The sequence below is a fragment of the Myotis yumanensis genome, unplaced genomic scaffold, assembly GCF_028538775.1.
Source record: "Myotis yumanensis isolate MYYU_CA2020_CCGP unplaced genomic scaffold, mMyoYum1.0.hap1 SCAF_4, whole genome shotgun sequence".
NCBI classification, from domain to species: Eukaryota; Metazoa; Chordata; class Mammalia; order Chiroptera; family Vespertilionidae; genus Myotis; species Myotis yumanensis.
In genome coordinates, this window is record NW_027223755.1 from 105,979,035 (window position 1) to 105,991,746 (window position 12,712).

Consider the following 12,712-nt stretch of genomic DNA (forward strand, 5'->3'; position numbering starts at 1 on the left):
GCTGTCGGGCAGGAGGGGTCGGCCCCGGGGTCCCGGGGAGCGGCCGGAGGGCGCGGAGAGAGCCCCAGGCCGCCGCCGCCGCCACCTGGCATGTCGGCCGAGGCCTCGGGCCCGGCGGCGGCCGGGGCCCTGTCCCTGGAAGTCCCCACGCCCTGGGGGCTCGAGCCTGGCGCCGCCGCCGGGCTCCAGCCGCAGACGCCGAACAGCAAGTACGTGAAGCTAAACGTGGGGGGCTCGCTGCACTACACCACGCTGCGCACCCTCACGGGGCAGGACACCATGCTCAAGGCCATGTTCAGCGGCCGCGCCGAGGTACTCACCGACGCCGGAGGTACCGCACGCCCCGCTCGCGCTGCCCTCCGCCCTCCTGGGAGACCCGACTCCTCGTCTCGTCGCCCAGGGCCTTCGTGTCCCTTCCCTCCGCTCACTGCCCGCCAGCAGCTCACTCACATCCTTCCATCCCCACATCCCATCTCGTCTCCCTCTTTTCGTTCATAACCTTCCTCCTCCCCCAGCCTTTACCCCCAGCAACAGCCTGCACTTAGAAACAACCCCGTCTGCAGCTCTGCCAGGCCCCGTGGTGAGGGGTTTAACGTGTCACTTCAGAGTTTCCATTGCCTCTCCCAGTTCTCCCACCCTCACCGCCCCAGCTCAAACACCTTGGGAGCCGGCCCTGCTGCCAGCAGCATCCGTCCGGCAACCTTGGTCAGTTTTTCCCAGCTGCCCAGTTCGTTCCCCTCTCTGTCTCAGCGCTGCTGACAGCCAGCCCGCGGAGTTGGGAGATCTTGTCTGTGTCTGTGTTTCCCCTAATGCACTCGAGGACGCCATCTGCAAGTGCAGGTTGTGGAAGGAGAGGCTGCGTGTGGTTTGCCAGGGACAGCAGAGCGGAGGGTGGAGGGTTCTCTCTGGCAGGTGAACCCTACCTTCTTGGAGTGTTGCGTTCAGGTTTGGGCCTCACAGGCCCAAGTGGAATCTTGCAGTTTTGGAGGGGGCGATTCAGGGTGGGGTGGGGTGGGGTGGGGGTTAACGAAGATTGTGAGAGCAGGAAAAGAAACATTTGGGAGGTGGAGCTCAGTCTTCAACTGTCTAAAGGGGAAGAAATTACTTGTTCAGTAAGTATTTGTAAAGCGCCAGTTCATACTGGAGATACTTTGTTTGGGTAAATGGATCCGAGGAGATTAGCCTTATTGAGTTTACTTCTTTCTGGGGACAGGGGAGAACAGTAAACAAACATACCAATAAAAAGAGACATGTGCCCTGGCCGGGTGGCTCTGTTGGTTGGAGTGCCGTCCTGTCCCACAAAAGATTGTGGGTTCCATTCCTGGTCAGGGCACATACTTGGATTGGCGGGTTTCATCCCCAGTCCTTGGTGTGCAGGAGGCAGCCAATCAATGATTCTCTCTCATCATTGATGTTTCTATCTAGCTCTCCCTCTCCCTTCTTCTCTGAAATCAACTGTGTGTATATATATATATATATATATATATACACACACACACACACACACACATATATATATACATGTATATATATATATTATTGGGGGGGGCATGGAAACACTGGACATGTTTTAATGGTATTTTCTTGGATAACGCAGAGGTTTGAGAAAACTTCAGACTTGTAGCTTTGGAATCCTTTTTTCATAAAAGTTTAGTAGCTCCAGGGCCCCCAGAAAAGCCATCCCTTCTCTTTCTTCTCTGTATCCCACCAGGCTGGGTGCTGATTGACCGGAGCGGCCGTCACTTTGGTACAATCCTCAACTACCTTCGGGATGGGTCTGTGCCACTGCCTGAAAGTACCAGAGAACTGGGGGAGCTACTAGGTGAAGCACGCTACTACCTGGTCCAGGGCCTGATTGAGGACTGCCAGCTGGCACTACAGGTGAGGGTCCTTCCCCCCACCTCCTGAGTTCCACTCCTATGCCCATGATCCTGGGAGAGCTGCTCACGTAGTTAGATATAAGGGCATTAGAAACAATGAAAGGAAATAATGGGATACTACTGTGAGAGGCTGCCTCTGGCCTGGCTTTGAGTAGCCATGACCCCAGAAAATTTGGGGGTGCTGTCTTCTGCATCCCTGCTGTTTTAGGCAGGGCCCCTCTCAACATCTCATGCCGAGACTATTGCAATGGTTAAATGATTGCTCTCTCTGCTTGCTGTTTCTACCCAGCCAAACCAGCTGTTACGCTACCACCTGATGAATTATCCTAAAAAATAATCCCAATGTATTCTCCCCTTTGCCCAGAAATCAAATCATAAATAACTCTCTTGTGCCACTAGTAAAAAAAATCTAAACTTAAACGGAATGTAGTGACCTCCATGATCTGATTCTATCCTGGCAGGCAACACCCCGCCTACCCCCAGGGGCTTAAAAAAATTTTTTTTGACAGAAGCTTTGGGGGTTCCAGAGCCCTACCTGCTGTGCTTCATTTCTGTGGATCTCAGGGTTCTGAGGAGAAGATATTGGAAAGCACAGCCAGGCATAGGGGTTAAGTGTCACCTCTACTGTAGCTGACTGGCTGGCCTTCAGTGAGTCAAGTTCTACCTTGGCATTCTGTCCTCATGTTCCACAAGATAGGGAAGTGAGAAAAATAAGTACAATGTAGTGAGTTTTACATAAAGCCTTTTATTCTGTCCTATTTTTACAATGTTAAAACATCCTTTCTCTTATGATACAATATTAATGGAGACTACGAGGGTTTCTTTTTTGATGTCTTTTGTATATTAAAAAGTGATAGCTATGAACAAGTGTTTGTTACCTTGGGGAATACTTATTCTTGGAATCCAAAAGTATAGGATTTCTTTGGGCTGTATCCATATTTTTCAAACTTTGTGACTGCATCCCATAGAGAAAATGCATTTCATATTCATAACTGAAATAAGAGTTTTATAAAATGATACTTTCAAGGAAATGCATTCTGAAATATTTTTTCTTTCCTTTAATGCTCTTTGAGACCCATTAAAGTTATTTCATGACCCATTAATGCAGTGGTTCTCAACCTTCTGGCCTTTAAATACAGTTCCTCATGTTGTGACCCAACCATAAAATTATTTTCGTTGCTACTTCATAACTGTCATGTTGCTGCTGTTATGAATCGTAATGTAAATATCTGATATGCAGGATGGTCTTAGGTGACCCCTGTGAAAGGGTCGTTTGACCGCCAAAGGGGTCGAGACCCACAGGTTGAGAACCGCTGCATTAATGGGTACCCACTTGCAGTTGGAATGGGATGATCTTGGAAGCGCATTCCTGAGCTATAGATTCACATTTGTCTAATGTCATCTCACACCCACTCCTGAAGCTAATGTTGATCTAATGTTATCCACCCCCACATAATCACTCCTGTGTGTCAGGAGGGATTCTGCTGCTTGTATGTTCATCTTGTTCCCCTGTTTGACATTTATTTTTTAAAGAGGATGTTGGGGATGCATCCAAGGTCAAAGAGCCAGTAAGCAGCAAAGCTCACATTCAACCCCAGGTTATCTGGCTTCCAAGGACAGTGCTTTTTCTGTGCTCCAGCTACCTCCCTTCCAGGTTTCTGAGACCGTTCCCATCCCACCCCACTTGGCTAGTGTTTGCTTGTTTGTTCGGAGATTTTTGTTTTTGTTTTTAAGACTTGGGGACAGAATGCTCCTCAATGTGTGGCACTTAATCATCATTGGTCTATGCAAATCTTTTCTCTTTTTATTTTTTTTCCTTTATTTCCAAACCCCTTCCCACTTCCCTTTCCCCCATAGGTACTCCTCCATATGCTTGGATTATGTTTGTTCCCTTGAAAAGCTAAAGCATTGTTTTGTATGCATATAAGTTTCTATAAATGGCATTGAGTTATGGATCATGTGTTTTGTTTCTTAATTCAGTACTTTTTTCAAGTTTTATTCATGCTGCTTCATGTACATTTAGTTCTTTGCTTCTAACTATTGCACAGGAATCTGTGGTATGCACTCACCATATTTTATTTATGCATTTCCCTGAGGTTAGAGACCTAGAGGGACTCCCCACTTTCTGCCCCCACAAATGGTGCCACCGTGAACATCTTCATACATGTGCCCTTGTGGGTCCTCGGCCAGGGTTTCTCATGATTGGAGCTGGGAGTGGAATTGCTGGGTCACAGGACACATATAAACAGATTTCATCAGTATCATCAGATTACTCTCCCGAATGGCTGTAGCACCTTGCACTCTTGTCCAGCAGTGCATAGGGATCTTGTTTCTGCATATCCTTGACGGCACCTAGCATGATCCAGTGTTCTAATTTGCCAATCTGATTCCTATAGAGTGATCTCATTTTAATTTGCATTCCTCTCATTACTAATGAGATCTTTTTATATACTAGCTTTTTTGGTTTCCCCTTCTGTTCATACTCTTGTTATTTTTCCATGTGTTTATTGATTTTTAGAGCGAAGAAGGAAGAGAGAAATATCAATCAGTTGCCTCCGATACGAGCCCCAGCCTGCCCCAAGTGGGATGGAACCTGCAACCTAGGTATGTGCCTGACTGGGAATCAAACCCTCGACCTTTTGGTGTATGGGACAGTGCTCAACCAACTGAGCTGCCTATTCATATTCTTTACTAAATTTTCTACTGCGTTTTTTAAAAATCTTTTTCTTGGCCGGTCATGTGGCTTAGTGGTTGAGCATCACATGAACCAAGAGGTCACAGTTCAATTCCTGGTCAGGGCACATGCCCCCATTGTGGCTCAATCCCCAGTAGGGGGCATGCAGGGGGCAGCTGATTGATGATGTTTCTATCTCTCTATCCCACTCCCTCTCTAAAAATCAATAAAAACATTTGAAAACATTTTAAAAATATTTTTTTCTTGTTGCTTTACAGGAGACCCTTGCATAATTTAGCTTAGTTCCTAGGGAGAATTAAGGCCTATTTCCCTAAGGCATGTATTATGCATAATAAATTTACCTTTCTCCTATGTATCTAGACTGGTACTACTTACCTACCCTCCTTGGGAAAGCTCAGAAAATAGTTACTCAGATTATTTGCTAAGTTTTCAGTTTCATGAGAGGAACCCCAGCTGAAGAAGTTTGTTTCTCATAATAATTTCTAGTCAGTTTTAGATGTTGCCAGTATTTTCTCCTAGAATGTCACTTGCCTATAGCAGCTATTGTTGAATGGAAATACTTGATTTTTTTTATTGTAAATAACCATTTATTATTTTTAAAGCAGTATGTATATGTTATAGAAATTTAGAAAACACGGATAATTAAAAATACGAAAGTATCAAATATCCTTCCAGGTGTGTGTGTGTGTGAGAAAATACAGTCACACTGTATGTGCTGTTTGTAATCTGCTTTGTTTGTTAATAATTGCCATCTTTCCATGTCAGTAAAATTTTATCTTATCTAATATCCAGGGCACACACACATTCTAGAAATGTCTTTTATAGCTGGTTCATCTAAACAAGGACCCAGTCTAGATCCTTGCACCATGTCTGGTTATTATGTTCTTCAAGATTCTTCCAACCCAGTTCCTTTTTTCACATGATGCTGACTTGTTAAAGAGACCACCAGTTGCATAATGACCCAATTTCCAAATTTGCCTAGTTGTTTACTTGTGGTATTATTTGGTTTGTAACCCACCCCATTCTGAGTTTTCTATAAACTACATGATGGATATAAAGGCTTGATATTAAACATTTTGGTTAGAATACATTTTAGGTAATTTTACATTTTTTACATTGTTTGTATTGAGAGATCCATAATATTGCTAATGTGGCTTGTCATTAGTGATGCTCAGAATTAGCCCCTTGATTCAGGTGATGTTGGTGTGATCCTTCCATTGTAGTTACATTCCCTTGTTGCCAACTAAAAAGTAATCTGTATGATGTTATTTTGGCACTATATGAATGGCAATTACCTATCAACCACACACCAATTGATGACCCTTACCTGAGTCAATAATTTCATTGGGGTTGTAGAATAATTATAATTCTGTCATACATCAACATTATTAAGTGTGGTTATTTGTAAGGTTTCCATTGTCAACCAGAGAAATTCTGAATTTAATTTAGTCAAATTCCTTTTTTTCCCCCCCTAAAGGTGTATCCTTTGGGATCTTGTTTAAGAAGTTTTTTCCATTCTGCATTTTTAAAATAACTTTATATTTGTATCTTTTATATATGGATCTTTTAATCTAAATGTTTTTAATCTGTTGTAAATATGAATTATGAAGGGATTTAACTCTTTTTTGTCCTCCTTACAGTGAACTAATTTTCCCAATGCCATTTATTAAACAATCTGTGCTAGCCAGTGTCCAAAATGTCCACCAAGCTCAGCTAGCTTGGCTCAGTGGTTGAGCATGGACTTATGAACCAGGAGGTCACGGTTCAATTCCCTGTCAGGGCACATGACTGGGTTGTGGGCTCGATCACCAGTAGGGGGCATGCAGGAGGCAGCTGATCAATGATTCTCTCTCATTATTGATATTTCTATCACTCTCTCCCTCTCCCTTCCTTTCTGAAATCAATTAAAAAAATTAAACAAAAATGGCCACCAAAATTGTCCAAAATTCTTGCCTCCTGCTTATTCTGGCTCATGTTTAATCCCCTCCCACACTGAATAGGGCTAACCTCTGTAACCAATAGGACATTGCAGAAATGGTAGTGTGTGACTTAAAGCTAGGTCATAAAGATACTGCTGTTTCTGCCCTTCTCTTGGGTCACTCATTCTGAGGGAAGCCAGCTGCCATGTGAGGATCCTCAAGCAGCCCTGGCTTGGGGAGGAACTGAAGCCTCCTTCCAGCAGTCAGCACAAACTCCCACTCATATGGGTGAACTATCTCAGAAGCGGATCCTGGAGGCCACTCAGGTCCTCAGATCACTACAGCCCTGGCCAACATCTGGACTCCAGCTTCATAAAAGACCATGGTCCAGGACCACCTAGCTAAGCCAATCTCAGTTCCCAACCTCCAGAAACTGTGTGAGATAATAAATATTTGTTTTAAGCCAATAAGTTTGTAGTAATTTGTTGCCCAGCAATAAATAACATTTTGATATCTGGAGTGGGATTCTGCCATAACAAAAACTTTAAATGTGGGCATGGCTTTAGACCTGGGAAGTGGGCAGAAGCTGGAATGACTTTGAAGAGTGTTAATAAAAGCCTAAATAGTTTTAAAGAGTTCGTTTATAGGAGTCTGATAACCTTTAAGGAGGCTGCAGTGAGGAAAATGTTATTGGAAACTGGTGCAAAGGCGATCCTTGTTCTGTAGTGGCAGAAGTTTATCAACACTGTCTCCTACAGTAATGTGGAAGGTAGAAACATACCTGGTGAACTGGGTGACCTAGCTAAAGAGACTTCCAGACTGTTGAAGTTGCCACAGTGTTTCTTGTTGCCTACAGTAAAATAAAAGAGGAGAGGGTAAGCTAAAAGAAAAACAGTTGAACAAAATGGAGCCAGGAATTAGAGTTTGAAAATTCCCAGCTTTTCCAGATAACAAATGATGTTGAAATTAATGAAAGGCTTGCCCTAGCCGGTTTGGCTCAGTGGATAGAGTGTCGGCCTGTGGACTGAAGGGTCCCAGGTTTGATTCCAGTCAAGGGCACATGCCAGGGTTGTGGGCTCAATCCCCAGGAGGGGGCATGCAGAAGGCAGCTGATCAATGATGTTTCTGTCTCTCCCTCTCCCTCTCTGAAATCAATTTATATTTATATTTATATATTTATATTTATAAATATTTATATTTATATTTATTTATTTAAAAATGGCTTGTTGGCCTAGAGCAAATACAGGGTATTTTCAGTAAAACTTGGTCTAAAGAGGAAGCTGTGGATGCAATTGTAAAATCTTTTAAAATCTCAAAAATATCCAAGAAGATATCTCAGATAATCATTCAATCAAATAATAGTGCATCCAAGAAGCTTAAAGATGCCCCTCGGCAGTCTCAGCACAAGCCCAAAGTAGAGAAGAGCTTATTTCACAGATTTGTGTATGTGGCTTTTGCCTAGTGAAGTGAACCCCAAGACATAAGATACCCAATAAATTTTTAAGAAAATTCTTTTGGCAAAAACACTAAAAGGCACAGAGCTAGTGCAAGAGGAGAAGAGGCCTTTAGAACCCCAAAATTCTGCAGGCAGGAAATGACTAAGGAAACTGGAGCTGCAAGCATGGACTGTCTTTCATGGAAAAGGAAGGCTGACTCAGGGCAGAACCAAAGCCACAGAGAATCATTTTGGGGTAAGAGTAAGTATCAGAGAGCTCCCAACATTTGTCCAGCTGGATTAAGAGTTTTCATGAAGCAGTGCCTTCTAGGTGCCTCCTGTCCCCTGCCCCGCCCTTTTGAACAAGAGCTCCCTAGTTTGTATCCTCACTAGTATGTCGGTCCCACCTTGTGTATTGGGTGTTTGGGAGAGACAACTTCACAGGCCTTCAGATCAAGAGCAAATGTACCTCAGGAGCTATAGTTAAGGAACTACATCCAAAGCGCCTCATCCGCACCTGGACCTGATTTAGATGACAAGATCCTGTACTTCAAGCTGATGCTGTAATGAGACTTTGGAGGATCATTGGAAGCCGTAGATGTGTTTTACATGTGGGAGGGATTTGATTCAATGGGAGCCGGCCTCTATGGCAGTCCCCAATGACCTTATTTTCAGAATTCATTCTCTTGTGTAGTTTCCTCCCACACTGAGTAGGTCTGACAAAACTAGGTCATAAAAGACATTTAGGCCTCCACCTTGCTCCCTCTGGAATTACTTGCTTTGGAGAAGCCATCTGCCGTGTTATAAGGGCTCTCAAGCAACTCTATGGAGAAGTCCAAGGGACAGGGATCAGATATTTCCAGCCAATAACCAGCATGAACTTGACAGCCATATGAACAAGCTTTCTCAGAAACAAATCCTTCAGACTCCGCCATGCCTTCAGATTACTGCAGCCCCAGCTGACTTGACTGCAACCTCATGAGAGACCCATGCCAGGACCACCCAGCTGAACTCCTGAATTCCTGAACCACAGAAACTGAGAAATGTTGATTGTTGATTTAAACTGTTAAGTTTTGGAACAGTTTGCTACACAGCAATAATCAATACACACTCCATACTTTCCCCATTGATTTTTTAAAAATATATTTTTATAGATTTCAGAGAGGAAGGAAGAGGGAAAGAGATATAGAAACATCCATGATGAGAGAGAATCATGGATCGGCTGCCTCCTGCAAGTCCCCGACTGGGGATCAAGCCCACAACCTGGGCATGTGCCCTTAACCAGAATCGAACCTGGGACCTTTCAGTTCGCAGGCTGACGCTCTAGTCACTGAGCCAAACCGGCTAGGGCTTCCCCATTGATTTGTGGTGCTGTCTTTGTAAATATCAGTTCTCATATATACATTAGTCTGTTTCCAGTCTCTCTACTGTGTTCCATTGTTTGCTTCTGCACCAAAACAACACTGTTTTCATTATTATGGCTTTGTAGGATATTTTAATATCTGGCTCTTTTTTAAATTGACCTAAATAATAGTAGACTTTTTTTAACAGTTATTTTTATATATGTATATATATTTTATTGATTTTTTACAGAGAGGAAGGGAGAGGGATAGAAAGTTAGAAACATTGATGAGAGAGAAACATCGATCAGCTGCCTCCTGCACGCCCCCTACTGGGGATGTGCCCGCAACCAAGGTACATGCCCTTGATCAGATTCGAACCTGGGACCCTTCAGTCCGCAGGCCGACACTATCCACTGAGCCAAACCGGTTAGGGCTAGACTTTTATTCCATATTAATTTTAGAAAAAGCTTTATGGGTGTCAAAAAAATTTTTTTTTGGAATTTGTGTTAGAATTGCACATCTAGTTTATAGGTCGGGAGAGGTAAGAGGAGCTTTGGCATGATGATTCTAGAAGACAGAAAAGGAAAGAAGCATGTGTGTCCGGTTCTGATTCTGCCTTCAGCCTCTCACCCAGCCAGACTCATTAATTTATTATACAGGAGTAATAAATGTATTACTGAGCATCTATTGTACACTATGCACTTACCACCTACATGGGAAGAGACAGACCTTAGCAAATAGACTAAAAACTGAGAAAATGTGAGGAACTGAGTGCTGTGAAGAAAGTGAACTGATACTGTGAAGAGGAAGTAGAGGAGGCTGCTGTAGCCAGGGAGCTTAGGGAGGACCAGTACCCTGAGGGGCACTGCTGAGTTGAGATCTGAATGATGTGGAGGAGCCAGAAACTTAGTGCAAAGTGTCTCTGGTAGTGGGAACAGCAAAGGGTTAGGTGGGCACAAACCGGATGTGCCACACAACAAGCCATTGGTGGGATTGAAGCCCAGCAAGCCGGGGGAGAGGTAGGGACACGATCAGAGATGCCAGATGCTGCAGACTCTTGTGGACAACTAAGGAGTCTGGATTTTCCCCAAAGGTGGCAAGCAGCTTTTGAAGACTTTGAAGTGGGTAAGTGAGTGACCTTTGGTTGTGCTGTTAACCACCTTCCGCTTCTTCTCCAGCAAAAAAGGGAGACCCTGTCCCAGCTGTGCCTCGTCCCCATGGTGACATCTCCCCAGGAGGAGCAGCAGCTCCTGGCCAGCACCTCCAAGGTGAGGCCCTGAGTCCTTAGGGTGGAGGTTGGGGCCTCTCGCCGCAGCCTGAGCCCCACCCTTCTCCATCCTCTCTCCCCCAACAGCCCGTGGTGAAGCTCCTGCACAACCGCAGTAACAACAAGTACTCCTACACCAGGTGACTGGCAGGGGCTAGGGAGGCGCCCTGGGTGGAACCCTGGGCTCAAGACAGCCCTGCTCCTGGCCCAAGGGGAGGGCTATGGCCACACAGAGGGACGAAAGGAGTGCCTGCTGAATGGGAATTCCAGCTCTGCCACTTTACCCACTGGGTACCTCGGACAGGTCATTTTCACTTCTGAGCTTTAGTTTTATCAGCAAACAGGTTTTGGTGAGGATTTGATGATAATGACTAGCATTTACTAAGTGCTTATGTTGTAACAGGCATTATTCTAAGTGCTTTACATATATTAATACGTAATCCTCACAATTGTTTGAAGGAGGTATTGTGATCTCCAGTTTGCAGCTAAAGAAATTGAAGCACTGAGAGGTGAAGTAATTTGCCTAGTTTCACCCAGTTAAAAAGTGGTGGAGCTAGGATGCCAGGTGGTGCAGCCTGACTCCAGAGACTGCACAGGTAGCCACTCTACTGTGCTGGGATTTGCTCAGCAAATGCTGCTTCCTTGCAGAGGCCTGCGTGGCCTGGCCCCAGGGGTGGAGGAAGGTCCCTGCTGGGCACCAAACCCCTGGGCAGGACCAGAGTGCTGGGTGTCCGGGCCCTATGCTGGGGGGAACAGAAGGTGGGAAGCCACTTGTGCTGAGGCCTCCTGGCCCCCGGTCTTCAGCACTTCAGATGACAACCTACTTAAGAACATCGAGCTGTTTGACAAACTGGCCCTGCGCTTCCATGGGCGGCTGCTCTTCCTCAAGGATGTACTGGGGGACGAGATCTGCTGCTGGTCTTTCTACGGGCAGGGCCGCAAAATCGCCGAGGTGTGCTGCACCTCCATTGTCTATGCCACGGAGAAGAAGCAGACCAAGGTCAGAAGGGGTTCAGGGCCTGGTCAGGGAGGGCTATGGTGGTTGGCAGGACCAGGACCCTGGACAAAGGCAGCTGAGCAGATCAGGCAGGGGGAAATCTATCACTGAGAGTCAGGATCCAAGTTCTGGGGTCTTAACTGTGTAAATCATGATGTCATACCATCTTGCCTCTGACAGTCTTATCAGCCTGGTCTCTTCTGACCTTCATGAGGGATGTGCCTCAGATACCAGAATCTTGAAAGTCTCTGTGTATCAAATGCTATTTCACACCTCCCCAACTTTGCACACATTATTCCTTTTTGTTGTTGTTAATCCTCACCCTAGGATATTTTTTCCATTGACTTTTAGACAGAGTGGGGGGCGGGGGGGAGAAGGGGAAGAAACATCAATGTGAGAGAGAGACATTGATTGGTTTCCTCCTGCACATGACCCAACAGGAGGCTGGGGATCAAACCTGCAACCCAGGTGCATGCCCTTGACCAGGAATTGAACCCACTACCCTTTCAGGGCTCAGCTGGTGCTCTAACCACTGTGCAACCAGCCAGGGTTACATTATTCCTTTTTCTTGGGATTATTTTTCCTCATCCCTGTCTGCCTGATGAACTTGTACTTAATCTCTAAGACCCAAGTTAAGCATCACTTTGAGACACCTTCACTCATGAACATTTACACTGACAGTCCCAGACAAAGTTGGTCATTCTTCCTTAGCTAAATAAAGCTGGGGATGCTGAGGGGTGTCAGTAGTAAGGTGTTAGCTCCTTGAGAGTAGGGCTGTATCTTTTTTTTCTTCCAACTTCTTTAGCACTAGTGGGGCTCATAGAAGAGTCTCTCATAGTGGAAGCTAGGAAACACTTATTGATGCGTGAATGAATTGCCCAGCTCTAAGAAGCTTCCTCTGTTATTGGGAAAACAAGATAAACCAATAATTAGAAGGTAGCTTGTTAAGAGTTATGTTAGTTATATTCCTCCAAGACACACAAGGGGAACCCCAGTCACCTCTTTGTTTCGTCCCTTCTACTTCATCACTCTGTGCCGGTGCATTGGCCTTGCTGCTGATGTTCAAATCATCCACCAGACCCACTCCTGTGCCAGAGCTTTTACACTTGCTGTTGCCTCTTCCCAGACTGCTCTTCCTCTAGTTGCCCACCTGGCTCCCTCCCTCTTCTCCTTTGG

The 12,712-nt window shown here is 45.2% G+C and overlaps 1 protein-coding gene across 1 annotated transcript in view; it reads left to right on the forward strand.

The window, feature by feature from the left end:
• KCTD13 (potassium channel tetramerization domain containing 13) overlaps positions 1-12,712 on the forward strand; it is a 14,003-nt gene continuing 1,291 nt past the window's right edge. Inside the window, exons 1-5 of the mRNA XM_070413538.1 lie at positions 1-331; positions 1,712-1,881; positions 10,451-10,540; positions 10,627-10,679; positions 11,344-11,539. Of these exons, the coding sequence (XP_070269639.1) occupies positions 91-331; positions 1,712-1,881; positions 10,451-10,540; positions 10,627-10,679; positions 11,344-11,539 (750 nt within the window). The 5' untranslated portion in view covers positions 1-90. The remainder of the gene's footprint in view (positions 332-1,711; positions 1,882-10,450; positions 10,541-10,626; positions 10,680-11,343; positions 11,540-12,712) is intronic.